Source organism: Tachysurus fulvidraco, chromosome 8, assembly GCF_022655615.1.
Source record: "Tachysurus fulvidraco isolate hzauxx_2018 chromosome 8, HZAU_PFXX_2.0, whole genome shotgun sequence".
Classification (NCBI taxonomy): domain Eukaryota; kingdom Metazoa; phylum Chordata; class Actinopteri; order Siluriformes; family Bagridae; genus Tachysurus; species Tachysurus fulvidraco.
In genome coordinates, this window is record NC_062525.1 from 1863304 (window position 1) to 1884867 (window position 21564).

The 21564-nt window shown below is 40.6% G+C and overlaps 1 protein-coding gene across 1 annotated transcript; it reads left to right on the forward strand.

Moving 5' to 3' along the window:
* Window positions 1–13236: 13236 nt before the first annotated feature.
* On the forward strand, window positions 13237–19755 carry ghitm (growth hormone inducible transmembrane protein). The gene is made up of 9 exons (XM_027161193.2): window positions 13237–13377; window positions 15281–15423; window positions 15877–15979; window positions 16173–16284; window positions 16542–16683; window positions 16786–16894; window positions 17573–17761; window positions 18831–19002; window positions 19238–19755. The coding sequence occupies exons 2-9, from the start codon at window positions 15307–15309 to the stop codon at window positions 19323–19325; spliced, it is 1032 nt and encodes a 343-aa protein (XP_027016994.2). The 5' UTR covers window positions 13237–13377; window positions 15281–15306; the 3' UTR covers window positions 19326–19755.
* Window positions 19756–21564: the final 1809 nt, after the last annotated feature.

The window sequence follows — 21564 nt, forward strand, 5'->3', positions numbered from 1 at the left end:
GTGATGCACGAGTGAGAGTGAGTGACGTACGGAGGTTCGGGCACGTGTAATGTTGTGTACACATGTAAAAATAAAAGTAAGCAATGATACTGCTTTAACCGTCCATTCTGTATAGTTTAAATAAAACAGAACAGAATGAAACAGAGACGTCTTCCTGAGGGAAGCAGAGAGAGCAGTCTGTGGGACGGGTGGTGGGAGTCATTGATGATCCTCTGGGATTTCCTTATGTACCACCTGGTGTAGCTGTCCTGGAGGGAGGGAAGCTCACCTTCAACAATGTGGCTTGCAGTTCACGCGACCCTTTTCAGAGCTTAAAGGTTGCCAGCGGTACTGTTTCCAAACCAGTCAGTGATGCAGTCTGTCAGGATGCTCTCTATAGAGGAGGTGTAAAATGTTCTGAGGATGCTGGGGCTCATTCCTAACTTCCTCAGCCGTCTCAGGAAGAAGAGGTGTTGATGTGCCTTTTTTGGCACTGCGTCAGTGTGTATGGCCCAGGTGACATCCTCGCTGATGTTAACACTGAGAAACTTAAAGCTTCTCACCCAGTCCACAGGTGTCTTGTTGATGGTGATGGGTTTGTGTTCTCTGCTCTGTCTCCTGAAATCCACCACGAGCTCCTTGGTCTTGTCAATGATGAGTGAGAGGTGGTTCTCCTGACACCATTTAGTCAGGGTGCTCACCTCTTCTCTGTTGTCCGTGAATTTGACGATGATGTTGGAGCTGTTTGTGGCTGTACAGTCGTGTGTGTACAGGGAGTACAGAAGTGGGCTGAGGACACAGCCCTGAGGGGCACCAGTGTTGAGGGTCAGCGGGGATGAGGTGTTGCTGCCCAATCTCACCACCTGACTTCTGCCTGTCAAGAAGTCCAGAATCGGGCTGCACAGAGATCTGTTTAGTCCCAGAGTCTGGAGCTTCGCAATGAGTGTGGCAGGCACTATGGTGTTAAATGCTGAGCTGCAGTCCACAAACAGCATTCTCACATAGGTGTTCTTATTTTCCAGGTGGGCGAGAGCAGTGTGTAGGGTGAAGGCGATAGCATCGTCTGTGGAACGGTTGCTACGATATGCAAATCGTAGCGGATCCAGTGAGGCAGGCAGCACAGAGCAGATGTAATCTCTGATGAGTCTCTCAAACACTTGCTGAAGATGGGTGTGTGAGCAACTGGCCTACAGTCATTTAGGCATGTGATTTTGTTTTTCTTAGGTATCGGCACAATGGTGGATTTTTTAAAGCACAATGGAACCACAGACAGACACAGGGATAGGTTGATAATGTCTGTAAAAACACTGGCTAGTTGGGATGCGCATGCTCGGAGCACACGGCCTGGGATGCCATCGGGACCCGCAGCTTTCCGGATGTTTACCCTTTCCTGTAGTGATGCAGAAACATACTTGTGATGCTGTTATAGACACCAGTAGCTCGTATTCCCTAATCCAAGAATCTTTGTGGAGAAAATGGAAGGAAGATTCTGATACTTGGAAATATAGAAAAGGACTCTCATTCGCTCTTGCCAATGGACAAATACAACGATCATTAAGAGAAGTGAGATGGGAATTTACATTACAAGAAACCACATACCCAGTGAGGTTATTTATCATGAGGAATCCAGACTTATCCTTTCCACTCATTCTCGGACTTTTGTCATTTCCTAATGTCAACTGGTCTTACTTATTTGCCAGTCTAGAGGAATCACCATGATCATTCTCTTGCTATCTTCGACCTACCAGCATTAATATTCATTGTGCACTGTCAACAATACAGGTGTCTGAGAATACAATAACCATCATTAAGAATCTACTAACCCAAGCTGATATTTCACGCAATGAGAAAAGGCAACATGAAGGTCTTTTACTGAACTGGCCTACTGTATGTAAAGATGACCTAGGACATTATCAACTTGCACAGCACAGTGCCACTTTATAGACAATCTTTAAAGACCACACACATTTATGTATAGTTAAAAAGTTAAAGAGTTATGCTCCAGACCATCTCACAAGACCTCTTGCCCTTCATTTCCACTATCGTCAATAGATCCATAGCATCTGGTCAGGTACCAACTACTTTCAAGAGAGCAAGGGTTATTCCCATCCTAAAGAAACCTGCTCGGGATCTATCAGACATCAGTAACTACAGACTGGTATCACTTCTCTCATTTCTTTCAAAAATTCTTGAACGCATTGTCTATAATCAACTGTCTGTCTATCTCTCACAGAACAACCTCCAAGATCCCAAACAGTCTGGCTTTAAAGCAGCTCACTCTACAGAGACAGCCCTTTTGGATGTCTCTGAGAAGCTACATACTGCTAGATCAGCCAAACTGTCATCCATCCTTATCCTCCTTGAACTTTCAGCAGCGTTTGATATGGTCAAGTTCAAGTTCAAGTTTATTTATATAGCACATTTACAAACAGCCACACGGCTGACCAAAGTGCTTCACAGTGCGTTTGATATTTCAGATACACTTAAAAAATACACAGTAAGATAGTACAAGAAACTAAAATAAGAATTATTTAAAAAAATAAAATAGCCAGTTTAAGACCATAAGTTAACAGACATAAAAGCCTGGGCAATCATGAAAAGGCTAGAGAAAATAAGTGGGTCTTTAGCATGGACTTAAAACTAGAAATGGTGGGTGCCATCCTAATCTCTAGTGGCAGGGAGTTCTATAATTTAGGACCGGCCACAGAAAAGGCACGCTCTCCTCTACGCTTGAGCCGTACACGAGGGACAACCAACAAAGCCTGTTCAGATGAACGGAGACTTCTAATAGGAAAGTAGGGATGAAGAAGTTCAGATAGGTAGAGAGGAGTGGTATTATGGAGAGACTTATAGACAAAGAGTAAAATCTTAAAATCTATTCTCTGAGAAATCGGAAGCCAGGGTAGAGATTTGAGAATGGGAGTGATGTGTTCATGTTTGCGACAACTAGAGAGAAATCTGGCAGCAGCATTTTGAACGAGCTGGAGACGCGTAATCTGAGTTTTAGATATACCGCAATATAACGAGTTACAGTAATCTAAGCGAGAGGTTATAAATGCATGAACAGCCATTTCTAAGGTCTTAGGGGTAAGAAAGTGTTTAATTTTGGAGAGAATCCGCAGTTGGTAAAAGCTAGACCCGATAACGGACGAGATGTGTTTGTCAAATTTTAAGTTCTGATCAATAAAGATGCCAAGATTCTGCACCCGTGAAGATCTAAAAACAGATAAACTCTCTAGATTGAAGCTTGAGGACTGAGAGTTCTCATTTGGGCATTATTGCTTCAGTCTTTTCTTCATTTAAAAACAGGAAATTTTGTGCCAGCCAAAATTTAACCTCTTCTAAACATTTTAGAAGAGATTAGATTGCTGAAGGATTGTTTTTCCTAATTGGTAAGTAGATTTGGGTCTCATCAGCATAGAAATGAAAAGATACACCGTGTTTCCGGAGAATAGAGCCCAGGGGTAGCATGTATAACGAAAATAGAGAAGGAGCTAAAATAGAGCCTTGTGGAAGGCCATAGGACAGCGCGGCAGGGGCGGAGGAAAAGTTACCCAGTTTCACTATGAATTTTCTGTCAGTTAGGTATGACTGAAACCAGCTCAAAACATTTGCTTTTAGACCTACCCAGGTCTCAAGCCTCGATAATAAGAGGGAGTGGTCTATGGTATCAAAAGCAGCTGATAAATCTAAAAGAATAAGAACCACAGAATCTCCGGAGTCAGTAGAAAGATAAATGTCATTTAAAACTCTCAAAAGGGCAGATTCAGTACTGTGAGCAGACCTAAAACCCGATTGAAAAACCTCATAGATACAATTGTTATTCAGAAAACTTTGAAGTTGATTTAGCACAATTTTCTCCAGAATTTTTGACACGAAAGGTAAGACAGAGATAGGTCGAAAGTTTTTTTGAATAGAGGGGTCCAATGAAGGCTTCTTGAGCAAGGGAGTAACAGTGGCAACCTTTAGGTTGGCAGGGACTGAGCCAGTTTGCAGGCACTTGTTCATCAAAGACAGCAGGCCTGGACCAATTGAGTGAAAGATTTGCTTTAAAAATTTTGAAAAAATTATGTCACTGGGACAAAATGAGGGTTTGAGCTTGTCAATCACCTCCTTCAGTTGCTGGAGGTTGATGAGCTCAAAAGCGTTAAAAAATGCAGAGACATCTGACGTGATTGGGGAAGAGATATGGGTTATAGTGGGCCGAACACTTAGCCTTAGTTTAGTGATTTTGTCACTAAAAAATCTCGAGAAACCTTCACAGACAGAAACAGAGGCAACAGGCATAGATTTAACAGAAGGATTTGTCACAGATTTAATGATAGAAAACAATACCTTAGGTTTAGAGTGGTTTCTTTCAATTAAAGAAGAGAAATAAGCGGCTTTCGCAGATTTGGCTATAGACTGGTAAGATGTAAGAGAGTCTCTAAATATCTGAAGAGAAACATGCGGCCTGTCCTTTTTCCATTTACGATCTGCCTTTCTGCAAAGTTGTCTTTGGAGACGAGTCTCAGCATTTTGCCAAACTTCAGATTTAAATTTTTTCTTGGTTTTCGAGGTTTGAGAGGAGCAGTTGCATTTGTAATCTCAAGCCAGGCAGAGTTTAAGACTCCAAGATGTTGGTCAGCATCCAAGTCAGGTAATGGCTGCTTAAAATCGTTAAAATCGTTAAAATCGCCCACCAATAAAAAGCGATCATAACTCACAGCAATATTGCCGATTAGTTCAGTGAGATGCTGTATAAAGTCCGTGGTCGAATGTGGAGGACGATAGATCAACCCTAAACAAACCGGACCATTCCAGTCTAAATGAAGTATAGCCGCCATACATTGGCTCGTAGGAAGGATCCCCAAGAAAGTTCGCCCGCAGATGAGCTTTTAGCTTCACGATGTAACCTCCGCGGTTTCCCCGTTTCCTTCTTCGCTTTCTCCTGGTGATGTTGAGGGGCCACCGGCGAAAACATTCAGGTAAAGGCGGTTTAAAGGACTCGTAGGTATGGTTGAAAAAGCAGTCCAACTCAGAGGTGTTTTGGTTGGTGAGAGATTTAACAACAGAGTTTCGGATATCCAGCAGTGCTTGGCGGTCGTAGGTAAAAAGCGAGTAGCAGTTTAAGAACAAAGCAGACAACCAAACACACAAACACGAGAGCGACAGACGGCAGGCCCAACACACAGGCGCCATCTTATCTCACCACAAGACTACCACCACCACCATCATCGGTCAACCACAAGACTCTCTTATCCACCCTCAAGAGTCTTGGGATTTGCGGATCAGCTGGGGAATGGTTTACCTCCTACCTGGAAGGACGCTCATATCAGGTAACATGGAGGGGAGTGACATCTACTCCACGCAGACTCTCTATTGGCGTCCCACAGGGCTCTGTACTAGGTCCTCTTCTTTTCTCCCTGTATACTCACTCTCTAAGTGAAGTTATTTCATCACATGGGTTCTCTTACCACTGCTATGCTGATGATACACAAATTATCTTCTCTTTCCCACCCTCAGATGCCACAGCTTCTGACCGGATCTCAGCATGTCTGGCAGAAATTTCATCATGGATGACTGCTCATAAGTTAAAGCTCAATCCTAGCAAAACTGAACTGCTGTTCATCCCAGGTGATTCATCCTCAGGTCATGATCTTGCTATATCCTTGCACAACGATCTGATCTCCCCTTCAGCTACAGCTCGCAACCTTGGGGTAACCATGGACAATCAACTGTCCTTTTCCTCTCATGTTGCTAATGTGACTCGCTCATGTCGGTTTCTTCTCTACAACATTAGAAAGATTCGGCCATTTTTGTCCACACAGACTGCTCAGGTACTTGTTCAGTCTCTTGTCATTTCTAGACTGGATTACTGCAATGCACAGCTGGCAGGTCTACCTATGAACGCAATCCGTCCTCTGCAAATGATCCAAAATGCAGCTGCCCGGCTTGTTTTCAACCTGCCAAAGTTCTCGCATACCACCCCGCTGCTGCGATCCCTCCACTGGCTTCTGGTAGCTGCACGCATCCGATTCAAAACACTGATGCTGGCCTACAAAGCCAAAAATGGACCAGCTCCCTCTTACCTCAAAGCCCTCATCATTCCTCGCACTGCACCCCGTAACCTCCGATCTACCAGCACTGCTCGACTGGTTCCACCATCTCTCAGGGTAAGAGGCAAGTTTACTACAAGACTCTTCTCTGTTCTGGCACCAAGGTGGTGGAATGAACTTCCCCTAAAGGTCCGGACAGCTGAGTCACTGGCTATTTTCAAGCGGCGGATGAAGACCTACTTATTCAGGAAACATTTCAACTAGCACTTCTTTCCTTATCTTTTGCATAAAAAAAACAAACAAAAAAACACTTTTTCATTGTAACTTTGAACAAATGTTTTAAACTCATGGTATCTTAAGTATGTAACCTAGTGAACCAGCATTAATGTATTCAATGTTAGAGATTTAAGCACTTATGTACGTCGCTCTGGATAAGGGCGTCTGTCACATGCTGTAAATGTAAATGTAAATTTATGTATATACATTATTTTTCCACTTATATTATATGTGACAAATAAAATTTGATTTTAAAGACATATTAAGAAAAAGAGTTAAAGAAATAATTATAAAGTATTGCTACATGTGTGCCATTGTGCACATCATTAATCTGGAAGGGATTTTATCTGTACAAAATAAAGGAAGTTTCATTCGGACTGTGACTTTTTTACTCGTGCCATTTACTTGGTTGTCTTTTTTTTTTTAAATCTATTTTCCCCCCAATACATGTTGTTTCTATTTGTTTGTTTATTTTCTGATTTATTTATTATTTATAATTTATTCTGTATTATTTATATTGATTTATTTATTATAGAAGTCACTGAATAGAAAACCATATAGATTTAACATGCAGTAAATATTTATTAAGTAGATGTGTGTGTAAAGCTGTGTGTGTGTGTGTGTGTGTGCCTGTAGGTTGAATGGGTGCTGTCGTGGCCCCCCTCACCCTGTTGGGTGGTCCCCTGATGATGCGTGCAGCATGGTACACAGCAGGTATCGTGGGCGGTCTCTCCACTGTGGCCATGTGCGCTCCTAGTGAGAAGTTCCTGAACATGGGCGGGCCGCTGGCCGCCGGCCTCGGAGTCGTCTTCGTCTCCTCACTGGGTTTGTACTCGTTACACACACTGATTAAACCATGTGTGTGTCCGGGGCGGCATTAAACCCATGTCTCACACACCTTACACACTCCACACACCTTACACACTCTACACACCTTACACACACCTTACACACACCTTACACACACCACACACCTTACACACACCTTACACACTCCACACAACTTACACACTCCACACACCCTCCACACAACTTACACACACTGCACACCTTCTTTTGTTCAGGAAATGGATTCAAGGGATTCAAGTACATTGTGTGTTACCTTTATAGTGATAATGGGATACTGTCTGAATATTTCCCATGATGCTGTTGTCCCAGGCACCATGTTTCTGCCCCCCACCTCGGCGTTCGGAGCAGGTCTGTACTCTGTGGCTGTTTACGGAGGTCTGATCCTCTACGGCATGTTCCTGTTGTACGACACACAGAAGGTGATCAAACGAGCCGAGACGTACCCGCTGTACGCCGCGCAGAAATACGACCCAATCAACGCGTGAGTAATCACATCACCTCCAATATCACAGTGCTGCATACTGTACAGTCTCAATCAATTTATACCCAGGTTTAAAAAAATAAATGTACACTGTAGTTAATAATGAAGTAGATAGTACTTATGGATAGGGCTGGGTCACATGATAAATGTTTGAGGGAATGGGTTGTGTTTTTGGTTGTAGATAAAGGTGTGTGTGTGTGTGTGTGTGTGTGTGTGTGCGCGCACTTGTGTGTTTGTGTGTGTGTGTGTTCACAGCTCTTTGAAAATCTACACAGACACACTGAACGTTTTCACCGATATGGTTTTGACTTTGGCTAACGGTGATAGAGGAAGGAAGAAGTAAATCATCATCATTACACTTCTTAACATCTGAGGAAGTGAGAGATTGGACTGTGAAGTGTTCATAAGAGGGAAAATCCAACCCATTCCTGCTTTTGGGGTTTAGTTGTCAGGTCTATCCTCCATCAGAAGCTCACTGGACAGTGAGAGCTCCTCAATACGCCTGATTTATAGATATATTAATTCATCATCATCGTCATCATCATCATAATCATCAAAGATGTAGTCTTTCTTTAATATCTCAAAGTGTTTCTTAACATATATTAAAATCAGACAGGTGTGTGTATATGTATATATACACACTGACCCAGTCAGTGACGTCACAATATGCTAATTTGTTTAAAGACATACCTACGTAATCACCACCGACCCTTATTTTTCTGTTCCTGCAAACCAAAATAAACGCTGAATAACACTAATATTGTTCACAAACCGAAGTTTAATGTACGATAGTTGCTCTCTCCATGAAGGCTGAGGCGAGACTGGAAAGATCCTTCCCCTTGTGCCACGTGGGTCGAGGTCGATAAGCGGGGATTTGGTCGTTCAAAATTCGGATTTGGGCACAAATTTCGGTCGAAAAACTGTTCGCTAAGCGAAAAGGTCGATGTCCGGGGTACCACTATATATATACGTATATATATACGTATATATATATATATATATATATATATATATATATATATATATATATATATATATATATATATATATATAAACATTGTATATACAAGAGATATAAAGGGCATCTTCCCTATGTTTGAATAAAACCTGAAACGATAAAACAATAAAAATCCTAAATAATAAAGATTATGACTGTAATTATATAATGTTTACTGATAGGAATAGGTCAAAGGTCTGACAGATGTAGGTCATGATTTTATTATGTTAGGTTTATTGTGATTTTATTGTGTTGACTCCAAGTAGTTAAAGAGCTCCCTTTCCCTCCCACCACCCCCGCTTTCAGACAATCATAGCTTGTAAAAAAACACATTGAACACTTACCATGTCACCAATAATCCTGATTAATTTAAAATGTTTATTTGATTTTTTAAGTTGAAATATTTTAGCATTATATGTTTGGAGAGTTGTATAATAGTTTGCTTGCAGCTCATTTTACTTCAACTTTTCAAAAAACTCTGAAATTCTAATGTTGAAACAAGATAAATAAGTACAATGAAATTATACTCTTAAATGTCACATACTTAATTTGCTAATCAAAAATAATTAGTTTAATAAAAGCAAAAAGTGAAAAAGTACTAGAAACTTAAAATACTTAAGTTAGTTGAATCATTTTATAAAATGTCAATCTATTTAATTATTTTGAGCATTTGGATTTACAGTGCAGACTAGTAGAAAAAGTCGAGGTGTCACCAAAGCAGAAATCATGCGATGATGTAGGGTTATTTTCAATTCTTTTTTTTTTAGCTTCTGAAGCGGGAGAATTATTTGAGCGCTTCTGTGCCATGTCTAATGTAAAAATGTCAACAATTCTTTATTCAACAAAAGACACCAATTCAAAGATTCCTGAGAATTACGCAAAGATCGAACATATTATCAGAAGTGTTTTGAAGCACGCTGTAGACATGCTCAAAGTTTTCAATTATTCTATCCATTACATGTAAGAATTCCCTAGAACGTCTTGAATGTTGATATTTTCTTCGTGGGTGGTGCTGGTGGTGGCAGGTGCTGGGAAGGGGGTGGTGGTCTTGGGGGTGGGTCTTTAAAGATGCCTTAAAAAACCTTAAAACCTTAAAAAAAAGTATTAATGCAGCAGCAAACAGTACTTTTAACAGTTAGTGGTATAACAATATATGCTGCAATTATTACATTAAATTATTTTCTGAAGAAAATGAAATATTTTAAAGTGAATCTTATATTAAAACTCTTGAAACACAAAATGTATTAAACAGTAAACCTCTCACCCAAATGAGTGACATGTTTATCTCTTTAACTACTTGGAGTCAACACAAATACAGTAATTCCTAACGGTAAGTAATATATCAGTACAATCATTAACTTTATTATAATGAACTTTTAACCTAAACCTAACAATAAAATCATGACATACATCTGTCTGTCTGACCTTTCGCCTATTCCTATCAGTAAACATTATATAATTACAGTCGTAAACTTTATTATTTATGATTTTATCGTTTCTGGTTTCTGTTTTATTGTTTTTTTGGGGTCATAAAACTATCACAAAATAGGTTAAGGAAATATGCCCTTTATATCTTTCTTATATAGTATATATAACATATGTATATATTAAACATAGTATATATATTTCTAGATAATTTTACAATATATTGTATATGTGTGGGTATGTATATATAGTTAGTTATGAACTATTATTTACTAAAATGTATAATTTAACATATTAAAAATGTATATTTGGATCACAGACATCTAATAGCCTCTTACGGGTCGCTGTGCCATGCACGGCACGGAAGTCAAAGTGGCCACTAGGGGATGACCCAGAAACAAGCTTCAATTCAACTTTAAAGCATCAAATCCTCCAAAAACACGAAAAAAACTATTTACCTAGTAAAGTTTATACTCTCAATAATTTTTTAAGCCCCCACACAAAGCACAATATAATTCACAGCCTTCATACAATTATAAAAAAAATTTGGACAAAACTGACCTAGGTGGCGCTAGACCGGTTTTTCCCTTACCTTTAGACGCGTCTCTTTCTTCACTGGGGTAATATATTCCAACACAAATAATCCACAAAAATCCACACAGGTCCAAGGCATTGAAATCTGTAAGCCTTTTAATCCAAAACGCTCTGGTCGCGCCGCAAATATTCCGTTAGTATTCTGAAAACTGGAAACAGAAGTGCGCCATCATCTCGTTTTGCCGCTCTAACTCCTAATTGGGATATTCAAATATTCAAAGTCTACGTCATATTTATAGCCCAGGTCCTAACGAATCAAATAAGCCCTCATTTGAGCCAATCGGTGCTTGTATGGCAGAGATAGACGGCTGAGAAGCCAATGGTGGCATGACCTCATTTTTGGGAACCCGCCTTTGACTGACAATTACTCCTTCCAATAGCAATGAAATGGGCTGGGACCTATACAGCCGTTTAGCCAATAAGCAGACGATTCCAACGCTATGCGGCATGCCGTATGTTCTTTGACTGTGTCTGCGTGAACTGGATGCGCAGAAGAATTCTTGCGTAATCCCTGACCTTTTGTCCCTCTCACAGCTCAGGGTGTCAAGTTACAGGCCTGTTTTCACACCAGAGTGATAGAGAGAGAGTCTAGGCTTATTTATGGCTTGTCAGACTGAGCCTGCAGCCTTTTATTTCAAAGTTATATAGTAAACAAGTACACAAAAACACTGCACCAGACGACCAGGGCCGTAGAAAAATATTCATATAAAATCCATTTTTGGGTCTTTTGACTTGAATTTTTTTTTTTTTGGTGAAAGCCAAGACATGTGGCTATGACCCTCAGTTGTTGTTTTGTCCCTAGCATGTTCCAGAAAAATAAGATTAATCAGTTTATCAGAAAAACAACCCAGGCGGACAGGAAAACCTGCATTCAAACCCCTGTAACTTTGTGCCAGTAAGGCCTAGAATCAAAAGAGACCAGGCTCACCCCTGTGTGTCAAAGTATGTGGGAGCTGTACCACTTTTTGTTGGGCAAGTCATATAGGCGGAGGTCCATAAGAGGCTAATATATCACACTTATATAGTGTTAAGGTTGAACCTCTGTTACTAATATTAATTATTATTAATTTGGTGCACTGACCTACACGAAATACACACACTTCTAATTTACATCCACCTGTTTACATGTTGTTTTGCACACTTTTTTGCTCTTTGCGCACACTAACATTTCAGTCGTTGTGCACATACTGTACAATATTTCAGTTGTTTGCTGTTTTTGCACAGTCCTTTACACTATCTCAGGGACCTTCTGCTAAGTAACTGTGTTCATTCTAGTATTACTGCATGCAATATTGTCTGAACATACAGTATTCACATATAGTATTTACAATGGTCAGCGTTGTTTCTGTTTACTGTCTTTTGTGTATTGTCTTTTTTGCATTTTGTCTATTGTCTTGTAACTTTTTGTCTGCACTGTCTTTTGTCCTGCACTGTCTTGTCTGTCTTGTCCTGCACTGTTAGCACCAGGTTACACAGTTGCACGTTATGTGGCTAAGACTTACTTACTAAGTCTTTATAGTTCTGTCTTTGTTTTATGTAGCACCTTGATCTGGGAGAAACGTTGTCTCATTTCACCGTGTACTACAACAGCTATACATGGTTGTAATGGCAATAAAAGCTTCTTGACTGACTTGACTTGACTAATATCAGGACTGTCAAGTGTCACGCATTGAGAGTGACAGTCACGGATTTCGGTCTTTTGTCACGCTCTCCCACCACACAAAACGTTTTGACTATTTATCATATATTTAATATGCCGCAGCACCCAAAATATATCTGTCCTCACCGCACAATAAAGCACGTCTGCCCTGGAGTTCTTAGTCGAGCCTGACACTTATCATCCAATCAAAAAAGAAGAGGCTACACAATAGCCAATCAGAAAATAGCACTATCTGGGTAAGATTTAATGCTACAACCAATGAAAAAAAAACATTCATTAGAGATGGAATTTTTGATGGTCGGTTTGAACAAAACCTCAACACAAAACAGCTCGTCTCTGGATGGGACATTGTCCTCAATCATGTCCCTAAAAATGGCTGGTATTGACCCGAACTGTTTTAAATGGGAGCAAATGATAAAGCAGTCTAAAAAGGTAACAAACACTTACAATAAACACCACCAGTCATAATCTCTCTCTCTCTCTCTCTCTCTCTCTCTCTCTCTCTCTCTCTCTCTCTCTCTCACACACACACACACACACACACACACACACACACACACACACACACACACACACACACACACACACACACACATTAATAAATGGAAATTAAACAAATACTTTGTATTTGGTTAAATCGCAGTCAGTGATTATTTAGTTTATCTTATTTTATTTTATTGGGGGGGGGGGGGGGTGTCACGTTGGAGATGGATGTCACGCTTGCCTGTCTTCAAAACTTGAGAGCCCTGTAATATTATTAACCTAAAAATGGCCTTTTAGTTGCTTTTTTTATATTTATAGTTTCTTAATGAATTATTTAACATATTAACTACATTAACAGTAACGAAACAAATAAAATCAAATTTAAATCTGAACGTTTTTATATACAAATTGTGTGTTATGGCTAAAGGCACGTTCTCACAAAGGCGAACTCAAAATCCCATAATGCACTGCGCGCCGATTTCTGACAACTTCCGGGCGGAACTTTCGAGAAATCTCCTCAGTGTTGCGTCAACTGTGAGTTGTGCTGTGAAGGTGAAAGACTGGCGCGTTATTGGTGTTTATTAAAGAGTTTCTGGTAAGTGAGTTTCATTTTACTGTTTTTTTATTAGATCATTATAATGTTAACATAAACATATATCTTTATGCATTGGTTGTTTTTGAGCTATATTATAACGTTCGCATGACATAAACAAACTAACTAGCTAAACAAGCTAACTAGCTAAACAAGCTAGCATTAAGTTCAGTAATATAAACCGTCACAAACTCTTTATTTTAAATATCTATTTATTATTTATCCACAGAGGGTCATAAGACAATACAGACATAAATAACACTATACTATACAAGACAATACAGACATAAATAACACTATACTATACAAGACAATACAGACATAAATAACACTATACTATACAAGACAATACAGACATAAATAACACTATACTATACAAGACAATACAGACATAAATAATACTATACTATACAAGACAATACAGACATAAATAACACTATACAAGACAATACAGACATAACACTATGCTATACAATACAGACATAAATAATACTATACTATACAATACAGACATAAATAACACTATACTATATAATACAGACATAAATAATACTATACTATACAAGACAATACAGACATAAATAACACTATGCTATGCAATACACACAAATAACACTATACAAGACAATACAGACACAAATAACACTATACTATACTATACTAACCAATACAGACATAAATAGCACTATACAATACAATACAGACATAAATAACACTATACTATACAATACAGACATAAATAACACTATACTTTACAATACAGACATAAATAACACTATACTATACAATACAGACATAAATAACACTATACTATACAATACAGACATAAATAACACTATACTATACAATACAGACATAAATAACACTATACTATACAATACAGACATAAATAACACTATACTATACAATACAGACATAAATAACTTTATACAATACAGACATAAATAACACTATACTATACAATACAGACATAAATAACACTATACTATACTATACAGACATAAATAACACTATACTATACAATACAGACATAAATAACACAAGACAAGACAATACAGAAATAAATAACATTATAATATAACAATACAGATGAGATACAATATAGAAAGAATGAGTATAAAATATGAATATAGAATATGATCAGTCATGTACATAAAGTGTGGGAGTGCAAATAACACTATTGTGTAATATGCTTTTTGTACAATATATATAGCAGCAGTAGTGTGTGTAATATACAGATGATGTGACGACTGACGGTTCTGATAATGCAGCACTTATAGATATGAAGCAGGCAATATAATTATGGTGAGTTGTTAATCAGGGTAATTGTCTGGGGAAAGAAACTGTTCCTGTGTCTGGCAGTTTTAGTAGAGTTCTGTAGCGCCTGAGAGAAGGGAGGAGCTGAAAGAGGTTGTGTCCAGGATGCGAAGGGTCAGTGGTGATTTTTCCTGCCCGGTTTCTGGTTCTTGTGTCGTACAAGTCCTGGGGAGTGGGCAGGGGGGCACCAATTATTTTTTCCGCTGATTTTACTGTGAATCCAGAACCATTAAAACGCTGAACACAACATGAACTCAGTTGCTGCTTGTTACTGTAACCTTGCTGTGTTCTGTACATAACCTTCCATTGGATTACAAGTAACATAGAAATAAACACCTACGTGTAGTGTCCATATAACCAGTTTATTCAGGATGAGGTTAGGAATGTTGTTCATGTCCATGAACCCACAGAGAGCTCCCGATCTGATTCTCTGGCTCTGTGAATAGAGAATCGTTTCTGCTTTAAGGCGTGAGAGCTGTGTGTTTATAACTGTGCGTCACCTGCTTTAAGTTGTTGCCAGCTGAATAAATCAGGTCTGAATAGAGAAAGGCACTGACTGAGTCTGATAACCTCTGTGTTTGTCCCACAGGTTGTTTTAGTGTGTGTTTTGGAGCGATGTTGGTGGCACGGTTGGCGTGCCTGCGGGGTCTCCCCGTGACCGGCCTGAGGTCTGCTCTGACCCAGAGGATCCCTGCTCTTAAACCTGCTACACCTCTGATCAAACCTCAGCAGGTAAACACCATCCTCACTGTCTGATCTACACAACTTACACACATCAGGTCACAAGGAAAGCTCTCTGATTGTAGAACAATTTTATTTTTTGCTTCAATAGTTCCTCAGATAGAAAACCAAAAACCATGTAATGCTTCTAAATCTTTTGATTGTGATTTTACTGATGGCGATATTAAACATGAAATAATCTTCCTCCATGGGTTCAGCATTAATTGTGGCTTTTTTCTTCATTAATGTCTTCTCACCATAAATCTGAGCTGTGGATCTCTCCGGCTCCTTCACAGTTCCTCTATTTCTCTCGAATTGGCTCTTTGACTAATCCCCTCTTCATCATTGCTCTGAGAGTTGTTCATTTATAGTGTTTCAGAACGGATGCTGGGCTCCTCGTGACAGCTGATCTCCAGCTATGTAACTAATGCTGCTGCTGTTCTTCTCCTTTTCTGTGTGTCCCAGGGTTTCTCCAGCAGACCCAAGTTTGCACTGCGACGCAGTAAGACAGCCAGAGATCAGCTGCAGGAGGCAGCATTTGAACCGGCTTCAGAGACAGCGTTTAAAAGTGATCATTCATTTATCATCATTTTATGTTTAATTGCCGTTATATTACACACAACTCTCATCTCTCTCTCTCTATCTCTCTGTCTGTCTCTCTCTCTCTCTGTCTGTCTCTCTCTCTCTGTGTCTGTCTGTCTCTCTCTCTGTCTGTCTCCTTCTCTCTCACTCACCCTCTCTCTCTCTTTATCTCTCTGTAGTCGATCAGATGGGGAGGATTTTTCTGGCTGGCGGAGCTGCAGTTGGACTCGGAGCTCTGTGTTATTATGGTCTTGGCATGTCCAATGAGATTGGTGCTCTGGAGAAAGCTGTGTGAGTCTCAGCATCTGTGTGTTAGTATAATGAGAAAACACAAACATTGAACGTGGCAATGCTGCGAAACAAACATCACACCTGACGAACTCGGATTTGACCTCACTTCCTGTTTCAGTTGCCCTCCCATGTTGAAATTTGGAGCTTGTTTGTAAAGACCTGTCTCTCAGACCTGAAATGAGCCGGTCCTGTGTCATCATGCTGCAATTCATAAAACACATTATTTATCTGTACATTACACTCTCTGTCTCTCTCAGAATCTGGCCCCAGTACGTGAAGGACCGGATCCACTCCACCTACATGTACTTTGCGGGCAGCGTGGGCATTACCGCTCTCTCTGCTGTGGCCGTCAGCAGGACTCCGGCTCTCCTGGGTCTCATGATGAAAGGATCGTGGGTGGTATGCGGAAGTATTCACACCCTGCTGTATTTTACAGAACTGTCTTTAACATGCACATATGAGTGTACAATGTGATACACAATGTGTATGTGTGTGTCTTAGGCTTTAGGAGTAACGTTTGCAGCAATGATCGGTACCGGGATGCTGGTCAGGACTATCTCCTACGAACACAGTCCCATTCCTAAACACCTGGCCTGGATGCTGTATGCAGGTAATAACACTGTAACTACACATCATCACTACAAATCTATCACAGGACTGTTTAGGGTAGATGTGCCAGATCAGAGTTCACCCAAGGTCAAACTTCCTGTTTTAATGTTAAACTGGAAAAAAAAACTTAAGGTAAAATCTCCAGCAGTGCAGTACATGATTCTTACACTGGGTGGCAGCACCGAGATTTATTAATAAAGAAAAAGAGTTAAAGAAATAATTAAAAAAGTATTGCTACATGTGTGCCATTGTGCACATCATTAATCTGGAAGGGATTTTATCTGTACAAAATAAAGGAAGTTTCATTCGGACATTTACTTGGTTGTCTTTTTTTTAAATCTATTTTTCCCGAATACATGTTGTTTCTATTTGCTTGTTTATTTACTGATGTATTTATTATTTATGAATTTATTCTGTATTATTTGTATTGATTTATTTATTATAGAAGTCACCCAATAGAGAACCATTTAGATTTAACATGCAGTAAATATTTATTAAGTAGATGTGTATATAAAACTGTGCTGTTTAATTTATATACTTAGTTTTATTGTAGACTCTTTAACCGGTGTTTAAACATTTATTTTGAAAATAAACATATAAAACTTAGAATCATAAACTGGATTAAAAAGAATTGATTTTGGTTAATACATGTACTAAATGTGTGTGTGTATGCTTGTAGGTGTAATGGGTGCTGTCGTGGCCCCCCTCACCCTGTTGGGTGGTCCCCTGATGATGCGTGCAGCGTGGTACACAGCAGGTATCGTGGGCGGTCTCTCCACTGTGGCCATGTGCGCTCCTAGTGAGAAGTTCCTGAACATGGGCGGGCCGCTGGCCTCCGGCCTCGGAGTCGTCTTCGTCTCCTCACTGGGTTTGTACTCGTTACACACACTGATTAAACCATGTGTGTGTCCGGGGCGGCATTAAACCCATGTCTCACACACCTTACGCACTCCACACACCTTACACACTCTACACACTCCACACACATTACACACTCCACACACCTTACACACTTCACACACCTTACACACTCCACACACCTCAAATCAAAATCAAATCAAGTTTTATTTATCACATACACATACATAAAGGATACGACATGCAGTGAAATGTGGATGGTACATTCAGGAGCTCAGTGTGGATGGTACATTCAGCTGATCGCACCACCCTCTGGAGGGCTCGCCTGTCCTGCATGGTGCTGTTCCTCGAACCATCAGCACGCTCCCATCAGCACGCTCTCAATGGTGCAGGTGTAGAAAGTTTTTAACACCTGAGAGGGTAGTTTGAAGTCCTGTAAGCGTCTCAGGTGGTACAGCCATGTCTCGGTGAAGCAGAGAAGGTTGCAGTCCCGAATGTCCCTCTGGAATGTGACCTTTGCCCTGAGGTTGTTGAGCTTGTTTTCCAGAGACTGGACGTTGGCTAACAGGATACTAGGTAAGGTAGCGTGCTGTGTGCGTCCCCTCAGCCTGCTCCTGTCTCCGGTTTCCCTTGCGGACGCCGGTGCGTGTCGCGTCCTTTGTTCCCCCTTAGGATCTCGCTCGGCCAGCATGGGTCCGGGTTTAAATACAGCGAAGGGTGTATTGTACACCAATAAATATGAGTGGCTCTGTCATATCTAATGATTAACATCTTCGATAAATAAAACGGTGTCTATATAAATAAATATATAAAATAAACAAAAAAAGGCACAGTGTAACCGGAGCAGTCGTGACGGCAGTTGACCTCACTGGCGCAATCTTAGTGCCCACCTTACACACTCCACACACCTTACACGCTCCACACACATTACACACCTTACACACGCCACACACCTTACACACACTGCACACTTTCTTTTGTTCGGGAAAGGGATTCAAGGGTTTATTGTACATTGTGTGTTACCTTTATAGTGATAATGGGATACTGTCTGAATATTTCCCATGATGCTGTTTTCCCAGGCACCATGTTTCTGCCCCCCACCTCGGCGTTCGGAGCAGGTCTGTACTCTGTGGCTGTTTACGGAGGTCTGATCCTCTTCGGCATGTTCCTGTTGTACGACACACAGAAGGTGATCAAACGAGCCGAGACTTTCCCGCTGTACGCCGCGCAGAAATACGACCCAATCAACGCGTGAGTAATCACATCACCTCCAATATCACAGTGCTGCATACTGTACAGTCTCAATCAATTTATACCCAGGTTTAAAAAAATAAATGTACACTGTAGTTAATAATGAAGTAGATAGTACTTATGGATAGGGCTGGGTCACATGATAAATGTTTGAGGGAATGGGTTGTGTTTTTGGTTGTAGATAAAGGTGTGTGTGTGTGTGTGTGTGTGTGTGTGTGTGTGTGTGTGTGCACAGCTGTATGGGAATCTACACAGACACACTGAACATCTTCATCAGAATGGTCATGATTTTGGCTAACGGTGGTGGAGGAAGGAAGAAGTAAATCATCATCATTACACTTCTTAACATCTGAGGAAGTAAGAGATTGGACTGTGAAGTGTTCATAAGAGGGAAAATCCAACCCATTCCTGCTTTTGGGGTTTAGTTGTCAGGTCTATCCTCCATCAGAAGCTCACTGGTCAGCGAGAGCTCCTCAATACGCCTGATTTATAGATGTATTTATTTTCAAAGAGCTGTGTTTATCTGTGATTTATCTCTGTGCTCAGTCTGTGTGCAGTGGAACTTCATTAGCACTGTGTTCAGGTCATACTGCTGTGCTAGATTCTCTGCTTCATACTTTTTCTTTCAGTAAATAAAATTCTGCATGTGTCGAGCAGAAAAGAGTTCTAACATTTTAAACTCTTAACATTTAAAGAGTTGGATCCAGTTGCATTTATTTTACTATGCAATAAATAAAATATCAAAATAATAAATATGGCCATGAAGTGCCTTCTGTGTGCCTTTATATAAGACTTGTATATCTGCTGCAGTCCACTCCTAACCTCTGACTAGGCAAAGCCAAAGAAATCTACTCCTTCCCTGCACCTGGATTTCCTAATGAGGACCCCGAGTTCAGCAAGTGACATCGGCTCAACATGTCTGCTCAAATCCTCAGCAGTCAACACAGCAGCACTGCTTCCTTTTAACCCAAGTACACTTCATACACACACATTGTCTTCACATCAACCAGCATAGATTTTATCACTAAAAATAATTAAAATTAATATCTTAAACTTGATTTGATATACCGAGCTGACAGGTGTAGTTAAGTGGCTCTAACTTAACAAATAAACACAGACACATGTCCAGCGTGTGCTCTCTAAGCATGGCTTTATTACTCTGCTTGGTTTTTCATGCCCTCTGCCTAACCACAAGGGGGCAACATCACATCATGGGTCCTATATAATCCCTTAACACTAAAACAGGTGAAAAATCCCCACGCACATCTCCATTTTTAACCTAATCTACTTCTGAATAAACAGCTGTATGACTTACAACTGAGCAACTGAGGGTTAAGGGCCTTGCTCAGGGGCCCAGCAGTGGCAGCTTGGTGGACCTGGGGTTCAAACCCATGACCTTCCAATCAGTAGCCCAACACCTTAACCACTGAGCTACCACATCCCCATATAGATGATGTGATGACTGACAGTCCTGATAATGCAGTACTTATAGATATGAAGCAGGGAATATAATTATGGTGAGTTGTGATTGTCTGGGGAAAGAAACTGTTCCTGTGTCTGGCAGTTTTAGTAGAGTTCTGGGTAGTTGTCTTCTCGGGTCTAAAGAAATGTACCCGACCCAAAGTGACCCGAATTACTTTTTACCCGAACCCGACATCCATAATTTTTTTTTTAAAGAAAGACCCGACCCGAGACAAACCCCAAAAAATTTGACCCAAGTTGACCCGACCGCTTGGCAATTTTTTTTAACCCAACTGGACCCGAATGTTGCACACACCGATGCAGCCCTGTATGCACCAGTCAGACAGAAAAGTAACCGCTACAGCGTGGATTAAAACTTGATTGACAGGTCTGTTTCAACGAAGATTATCTTACCGTCAGCAACACGATGTCGCAGGTGGTCTTGGCAAACAGAGGAGAGGTTGGAAAAGGACTCGATTCGATGCACACATGCAAGATACAATAGTTCGGGTCAACTCGCATCCATTTGGTAAAAACACATTCATTTTAAATTACCCGAGACCCGATGCCGCTATTATTATGCCTGACCCGTGTCCGAGGCACATGTGAAACTTTTAGACGCGAACCCGCTCGGGTCTCGGGTCGGACCTCGGGTTTTCGGATCTAAGTGGACCCGTGAAGAGCTTTAGCCCTGGGTTCAGAGCGATATGCGTCCTTAAGAATTGTGTAGCAATGTAGTGAATTTTGTGAATTTTGTAGTGAATGTAGTGCATGCCGGGGACAACGGCGGCTGGAGAATCGAAGAGACCCCCCCAATGCAACAGAATCAGAACCATGGCATGCATGTTATTGAAGGTTCACTTGCAGTTTGAAAAAGAAATATATTGGTAAATAGAATAGGGGAGAGAGGGGGGAGAGGGGAAAGGAGAAGAAGGAGGGAAAAAGACGCGAATACGTGAAGGTAACTTAATGGACAGGACAACGGATTCTGGCTGGGAGGAGTCGGGGTTGGAGGGGGGATTAGAAATGCAGCAGCAGCAGTGCGCGAGAGCGGCTCGAGAGAAGGGAATTTAAAGGGTCGGAAATTACGGAAGTCATACC